Source organism: Erythranthe guttata, chromosome 14, assembly GCF_056151865.1.
Source record: "Erythranthe guttata isolate IM_541 chromosome 14, IM_541, whole genome shotgun sequence".
Taxonomy (NCBI): Eukaryota; Viridiplantae; Streptophyta; class Magnoliopsida; order Lamiales; family Phrymaceae; genus Erythranthe; species Erythranthe guttata.
In genome coordinates, this window is record NC_142546.1 from 2,283,447 (window position 1) to 2,291,967 (window position 8,521).

General features: G+C 33.9%; 2 protein-coding genes across 2 annotated transcripts; one reads left to right on the top strand and one right to left on the bottom strand.

Moving 5' to 3' along the window:
* The first annotated feature begins 832 nt into the window (after positions 1-832).
* Positions 833-2,209, top strand: LOC148764908 (CRIB domain-containing protein RIC4-like). Its single transcript, XM_088813452.1, has 3 exons — positions 833-1,142; positions 1,269-1,385; positions 1,516-2,209. Exons 1-3 carry the CDS (start codon positions 1,025-1,027, stop codon positions 1,758-1,760), a joined length of 480 nt encoding a protein of 159 aa, XP_088669578.1. The 5' UTR covers positions 833-1,024; the 3' UTR covers positions 1,761-2,209.
* Positions 2,210-4,409: 2,200 nt separating this feature from the next.
* Positions 4,410-5,918, bottom strand: DGL (alpha/beta-Hydrolases superfamily protein). Its single transcript, XM_012987701.2, has one exon. It carries the CDS (start codon positions 5,916-5,918, stop codon positions 4,449-4,451), a length of 1,470 nt encoding a protein of 489 aa, XP_012843155.2. The 3' UTR covers positions 4,410-4,448.
* Positions 5,919-8,521: the final 2,603 nt, after the last annotated feature.

An 8,521-nucleotide genomic window follows, 5' to 3' on the forward strand; every position in this document is an offset into this window, starting at 1 on the left:
AGATGCATGTAATTTGAATCTCTTCCAAGTTCCAGATATTTGTTCTTAGGTGAGCGAGTGAGATCCACTTATGAGTAAATGAAATACGAGAGTGAGTTCAAATCTGGTGAGTTGGGAAATGAGAGTGTTGACCAAGATCAGAGTGGTTATGCTCCGACTAAGGCAGTGGTTATGCTCCGATCTAAGGCTCCGGTACTTGGTGCTTTGTATGCTGGGTTGTTAGTGCCACCGCCGGTGGATTTTTGGACGTACGAGAAAGTGACATTGTAAAAATGAGTCGTTGTTTCATCGATCACAGTTCCATATGTTGGAACTATATATACATACTAGAGTTTGCATATCTCCATATCAAAAAAAGTTTGCATATCTCCATTTCACATATATAGGTTTATTCCATAGTAGAATAGAATGAATTTGATAAAAAAATCTCCCAACTTGATAAAAAAAATTGAAAAAAGAAGCAATCTTTATAAATTTCAAATAAAAAATGAAGTTAAAAAGAACACCTAAAAAGAATTAATTAGAGAATAATTATTGAAAATGGTGGGCTTAGCTTCCGAGAGAATTAAACTATGGATAACGACCTAATGTAGGAGCCCACATTATGTTTGATATAAAAAACAAATTAAATGATACTATTTAATTAGGAGCCACTAATTAATTAGTTAACAAATTAAATTAATGAACAAAAAGTTGGTTAATGTGGGCTCAAATATAATGATTATTAATTAGATTATTGAAGTAATTGAACAAACAGCAGTTTTGAGCTGTACAGTTTAACTCTCGCTAACAACTCCCCTCTAACGTAACCCACTCCAACTTGTTAATTCATAATTCATATGTTAGGTATGATTTCATGTTTCTACAAATTAAATCATTCATTCTAGCTTGCTGATGAAGCCAGCCAATCACAGAGTTCGATACATCAGCTATTAATCCTCGCAGTTTTTTCGTAAATAGTTTAATTTGCATGTTATTAACAAATTTCATTGATCATTGATATTTCATATTGAGATATTATACGATGATGAGAGGAGAGCGTATCGAAAGGTTTTTGCTTCTTCCGTTTTCCATCGGCTGTGATTCCGATTCAAGTGTTGCCCTCGCCGCCACCACCCTCACCCCCTCCCCTAAAAGAACAAGTAACAATACTCTCTCTCTCTCTCTCTCTCTCTCTCTCTCTCTCTCTCTCTCTCTCATATTTGATTTATTTCTTAAGTATAATGTATAAATAGATATTTTTTTTTGTAAATTTTGATTATTTAAAGAGGTAAAGGGTGGTGAAAAGAACTCGAAAACGAAGAATCGGGATCTATCGAAAGCGTCGTTCTCCCAAGGTTTACTTAGATTAATTCGGCGCTTCAAAAGTTTTTCTCACTTCTTTCGTAAGTTTCATCTATTTATATATATAAATACAAATTTAATTTTTTTTTCTTCTTTATACACATAGCTGTTAAATTCAACTTGATTACAAAAAAATATTAGGTTTAATTTTTATTTTTTTTGAATTTTCAGTGTACAAAGAAGAGATGGGGGATAAAATGGAAAGAGAGATGGAAATAGGGTTTCCAACTGATGTGAAGCACGTGACACACATAGGATTGGATGGATCAACCACAATTAACAATACTAATTCAATAAATTCAAATTGGGATAGTAATTCCAATAATGAATTACTCCAATTTCCTTCAATTTCTTTGCACCAATTTGAAATTGCTATGTCAGCTCAATCACACCATGCTCCTCTTGGAATTAAATAGCTCTCTCTCTCTAACTTCACTTTTAATTGAGAATTGAATAGTTTTGTTCTTTCATATTTTGGATAAATTACAACCGCCCCTGAGGTAAGTCTTATTAGCGAAAAAAACCCTTTATTGCTCCATAATTACATCCACCCCTGCAATTTGTAGAGGTTAGATGTAAGACATTTACAAAATGCAGAGGACTGGATGCAATTTCACAAAAATGAGGACGGTTTTTTTCGTAAATAAACTTTACCTCAGGGAGGTGATTGTGATTTACCCTTTATATTTTCGTGTGATTCGATGAATTGTATATTTTTCTTTTACTTTTTTATTAAGAAGAGAAAAAAATGGATATATGTACTAGTGGAGTCGATTTTATGTAGATGCTAGATTGTTATTTTCCATGTAAAAAAAATTTGTATTCACAAAAATCTTGATGAGTTGGATTAATCACTTTTGACAAATTTGCTATAAAGTTGTGGAGAAGAAGTATGGGCTTTGAGAAAGAAGAAGGTAGGCCCAGCCCAACAGATGAGTTTTGGCCCATATTAAAAAGTGTCCTATATTGAATTCGAGTTTATTTTTTCTTTTTAAAAAAAAAAAAACTACAGTTAAACTTTTATAAATTAATACAGTTGGCATTGAGAAAATTCTATTAATTTAGCTAATTACTAAATTACCGAGTTAATAATTTAACTTGTTTTCACTGAATTGAGACCGAGAGAAACTATTATTTAATCGAAAGTTTTGGCTCATATTGAAAAGTGTACAAGGTCCATGGCCATAGAGGACAAGGGAGTTTAGTAAATTGATGACTATGGGCACCCCACTCATGTATGTCAATGTCTTTATATTGTAGTTGATGAGACTCAATTCGCATACACTAAGTGCTGGTATCAAACAGAAAAAATCACTATTTTAAATATGGCATTAACCTATCGACAAGAAAATCCACCATACTTAATGAATTATCTCGTGACGATCAATTCATACTTAATTGGACAATGGATATAACTTGTCAAAATAAACTTTCATTCATTATAAATAAATTGTTATTGCAACTAGCTAAAAAAAAAAAAGACCACATACAACAGCTACAAATTGGCTTGTTAGTCGGGTATTCTAACCATAAGCCTCAAAAGAATTAAAGATACCTATATTTCCTTTAGTAATTTCTCATTAATATGCAACGATGATATAAACATAAACTTACAAGGGAAAAGCAAATTGTTGGTTATAATTCGACAAGTTGAATTGAAGTAGTAGTAATTTATAAATGTCTCCTATCCTTAATTATTAAAATTTTACATCATATTCAATGTTATTAATTAATCAAGTTGCCACAAAAATATGAAGGACAAAACGAAAGTTGATGAATGAAAACAAAAAAAGGTTATTTGTGACAAACAAAACCACTTGGGGGCCAAAAAGCAAAAAAGAAAAAAAAAATCATAAAAAAAAAAAAAGAAAAGAAAGTCAATTAGATAAAGGGATGTCGGTTCGTTTGACTTGATTGATTGAAATATCATGCTTGCGAGGCTGCTATATATATATTAACGTGGGATTATGCCTAAAAAACACAATTTGTCATGTATGAGTGTGTGTATATATATTAGCAACGTAATTATCAACAAATATTATCAAGTTGATAGAAGATGAATAGTATGACGTTATCATATTTTAATTCAACCTTCGTTAATTAATTTAGGGCAAATTACGGTCAACCCCCTAAGTTAATGTCAAATTACGAAAAAAAACCCTTGTGTTTTGGGTAATTACAATCATCCATCAACTATGTATTGTCTTATAAGTTCATCCTTACAGTGTTAGATTTACTTATAAAAGGAGGGGGGTTTTCGTAAAAAAATACATAATTAACAGGTAGTTGTAATCAATTATCGAAATATAAGGAGGTCTTTTTGTAATATGACCTTACCTAAGGGGTTAGCCGTAATTTGAACTTAGTTAATGCAATGACCATTCATGTAAAACTTCGAATTTGAAAGAGAAAACATCCCTAATTAAAGAAATTAGGTCAATTAACCTCAAAGGGATTAATTGAACTTAAACAAGAATATTGTGGATGATTTGTAGAATTTTATTTAGTCAATCAAGTGCCCATAAAAAATGCCATTTAATTTTACCGAGAATAAAACAATAATTTTTTTATTCAACAAATGCCATTAAAGTGTGTGTGCGCGTGTTGCGCGCATGTGAGTGTGTGTATATCTACGGTAATAGATTATAACTTGGTAAACTTCACTAGTGCAGGATTTCAAAAGCCCTATCTGGATGTCGTACCGGACCGGATCGTGCTCAAATTACGTTTCTTCAACAAAAGATCAGTAAGTATAACTGTTCGATTCCGAATCGGTAATGAATCAGTTACAACTCTTCCACCGTTAGAACTTTGCGGTAGCGTAGAGCGAAAATCGCAGCATAGCTGAATGAAACTTTGATTTTTCTTAGATGACAATGTGACAAGATCAAAAAGTAATTATGATCAAACTAATGTACTCAATATATATTACATGTACATAACATACACATCATTTTCATAACCCCTTATTAATTACATGGCACAAAAACCTCTCTATATATATATATCTATTTTCTAGCTAGGTAAATCAAAGATAAATGTGAGTTCCTTAATTCCCTATAACTTAGGTGTGTGTTAGTGTGTGTTGTGTGTGTCTGCTTCAATCATGTCCATTGGGACTGAACCAAATTGAACACATCCATGGCTGCATTTATTCTCCATTGCAAACCGTCGAATCTTTGCGCTCCAACGGATAAAAACCCCTTTGCCCTCTCCATCAAATTCCTCCATTCGTAATCATGATCTTGATCTCGATCGCTCTTCGAATTATTATTACAAGAACTCTTATAATTAGGACATGATTTGAGCAATCCAATGATGTAGTTCTCCAAGTCATGCACACAAGAAGGGTTTTCCATCTTGAAAAAATCGAGCACCAATTCGACACCCACATGGGTATAACAAGAACACCTCCAATTCGGAAACTCGTAACCCCCACCACTAAAACCCTTGAAAAGATTCTCATTAAATACAAATCCGGGCAAATTCGTAATTGGATCATTCACATTTACCACTCTAAGAACTTTGATCCCTAATTCCTCACACCTCTCTTTGAAGCCCGAGTTCCCAACTCTCGGCCCTCCAAACGAAAAAACCGTCACCGGAATATTCCCCTTGCCGGAATATTCTTTATTAGGTCTAGTTACGTTCAACCCTAGCTCCGCGATATCGTACGCAAGCAACAAAGCCAACGAGCTCCCCATGCTATGACCCGCAATAGTAATGCTTATTTCTTCGCCTTTGTACTTCTCTACTAACCTAGAAACTTCCGAAAGGAGTTGCTCTCGCAAGCTTCCGAGCCCGAATTTGCTCCCACTTTCGTCCGAAGTGTACAAGCTCAAAAACCCTGCTTCGACCCTGACGTCGGCCCGCGGGTCATGCGGGTCGAAATGGGCGGGTTTTAACGAGCTCATTAGGTTTGCGATCCATTCGGAGCTAGTGACGGTCCCACGAAATGCAATCACTATATCTCGTCGGCCGAGCGAGTTGACTCGGTTATCGGACGATGCAGCTACGTACCCGACCCATCTTGATTTATTAGGGTTTCGGGTCTGGGTTTCGGGTTGTGTCGGGAAATGGATGTCCGGGGCGGTGGCGTACACGTATTTAGTGACCTCGTATCCCGAGTGATGATCCTCCAACCCGACCCGTTCGAAGATGGATCCTTTACCGTATTTGCAACTCAAGTACCGCTGGGACGACGGGTCGAGGTCGAACGCCTTGTAGCATGCGGCGACGAATTCGCCGTACCGGACGATCTCTTGCCGGAGAAGTGGGTCCAATGTGGGGCCCACAAGGTCTTGCCAGTTGTTTGAACCTTGAATCTCCCTCCAAGAAGTTGACAGCTGTCTCCCAACTCTCGATGAACTGGATTTGGTCGGTGAATAATCGGTGTTGTTGATACTAGGTTGGAGGTAGTTAGTATGAGTGGAGATCAAGTTGTTGGAAGAAAGAGTTTGTTTCAGGGAAGGAAATTCTAATTTATTATTCCTTATAGAAATAGGTTCTGCTGTAAATGCTGCAGCAGAATTCTTGATTGGATTTTGCATGCAAGAAAAAACTGAGGAAGCCATGAAATCAGAATTGCTTCTTGAGATTGTTGTTGAAAATAGGTTATGGAGATTCTATATATATATATATATTAGAGAGAGAGAGAGAGAGAGAGAGAGAGAGAGAGAGAGAGAGAGAGAGAGAGAGAGAGAGAGAGAGTACGTGGAGAGTGATTTTGAAAAGGGGTAACGAGGATGGTGATGACGTGGCAGGAGAAGGAGTGAATTCAAAATATAGACGCGGTCACACGTAATACATAACTTATATATATATAGTAGTAGTTCTTTATATAATAGACCGGGTTGACTTTTAAGTGGGTATTTTTCAATGATGCTATAGTTTTAATTATTTTTTTTAATTCAATAAAAAAAAAAGTCAAAAGGGAAAGGTTAGAATTCCTCCATTACATACATAATTAGATTAAAATTTCTTTTTACATTAAAAAAAATTTACAATTTGCTGTGGGTAATTTTCAATGATGCTATAGTTTTAATTATTTTTTTTAATTCAATAAAAAAAAAGTCAAAAGGGAAAGGTTAGAATTCCTCGTTACATACAAAATTAGATTAAAATTTCTTTTTACATTAAAAAAAAATACAATTTGCTAATTCAACTCGAAAAAACAAGAGCTGAGTTAACGAATCAGGTCTGTGTAATGATCTTTTAATTTTTTTTTTTTTTTTTTTTTTTTTTTTTGAGTAAATTCAAGTCCATTACAAGGGGAAGTAGGGGAGGGGGGGACTCGAACCCTAGACCTTTACCCTATTGGTAAAGGCTAGGTACCAACTCTCCTAATGAGGGTTGGTAATGATCTTTTAATTAACTAATCTTCAGTTATATTACGAATTTTGTAAACCATAGTTCGTTTTTTTTATTTTTTTTTTATTTGTGGATGTGAAAAAATAAATGACATCGTTTGAAATAATATTTGCGCCCGCGGGGGCTTGTAAAAAATAATTATGAATTTGCAGTGTCATATTGTTATTTTAAATCTAATGTATGCTTGAAAAAATTACACAAAAAAAATATAAATAATTGTTATATATTGAACAGAAGGATAATTAATTACATTTTTTTTCTCAAATCAGCAATTTCTAATAGAAAATAATCTTTATTTTTAAATGTGTTTTTTTAATGCAATTTGTTATTGTGAACTCTATTGCTTTCTTTATTATTACAACAACGTACAAAATCTTAATAATAAAAGTGCATAAAAACAATGAATTATAGAGTTCTATTAATTAAAAAACATGTTGAGGGAACTTAAGATGAATAAAATATATGAGAAAAAGACTTCGCGACATGAAATTTTTGTCTACACCTGAAAGTTAACATGAAATAAAATATAATGTCACAACAATTATTGAAACTTATTATAATCGCTCTTAATAATTGTCGGTAAAAATGGTCTAATTAGTGAAGTAAGGAGACTGCGGTGTCTGGTAACTCGAGTTCGATCGACGTCATCAATAATTTCCAGATCGAGCTCGTTACACAAAATCTACTCATATCAAAATTTATACGGAGATATAACGAGCCGAGGGAAAATTCGTCCATTTTCGAAATTTAGTTAGACAAAACCTAAATAATATTGAATTAAATAGGGTAATAGAAACTCATACATATATTTCCTACTATATGTCACATTGCACCGAGTATAGGTCCTATAGGAGCAATATTCTTAAACTCCATATGTTTGGCAACATTTGACCAAAATAAAGTCAAACTTGAAAAGAAATAAAATAAATAAAAAATAAAAATCTGAAATATGACAAACTAATTAGTGGTCGGTTAGGGGAAGTAGTTATTATTTTAGTGAGGTGAATTGCGGCTTTGATTATAAATAAATAAAATTAAATTAAATAGCATAAAAATGAAGAGTACCGTCCACTTAATAATTTTCTATGGTTGACTTTCAAACGTTTGATGCTCTTTGAATTATTGGTGCATGGTTTTCTTTGCTTATTTTTTATTTGTTATATACCTCTTTGAATTATATTATGAGTGCAAATTTAGATCGGATGGTATGTTTCAATAGGAAAATCGGATGTTATATGATGATTGACACGTGGATAGTTTAAATAAAAATATAAGGGTGATCATTCAGACCGGATGGGCCTATAAAAGACAATAATCGGATTCCACTAACAAACTGACACGTGGACATATCTCAAATTTCTCTTCCCAATATTATATAACAAGTGAGTTTGCCCATTTAATACAAAACACAAAAACTAATAAAAAATAAATTTTTTTCTCCAAAATCATTCAGCCAACAATATAATTTAGGAAAAGAATATAATTGTTCAAATTATACAAAAAATTACTACAAAAACCCGAAAACCGAAACATGAAAACCCGAAAACCGAAACCGAAACCCAAAAACCCAAAAAAACCCAAAACCCGAAAATCGAAACCCGAAAACCCAAAACCACGAAAAACCCGAAACCCAAAAACCCAAAACCCGAAAATTGAAACCCGAAAACCCACAACCCCGAAAAACCTGAAACCCAAAACCCCGAAAAATCCGAAACCCAAAAAAACCCAAAACCCGAAAATCGAAACCCGAAAACCCAAAACCCCGAAAAACCCGAAACCCCAAAACCCGAAACTCCGAAAAACCCAA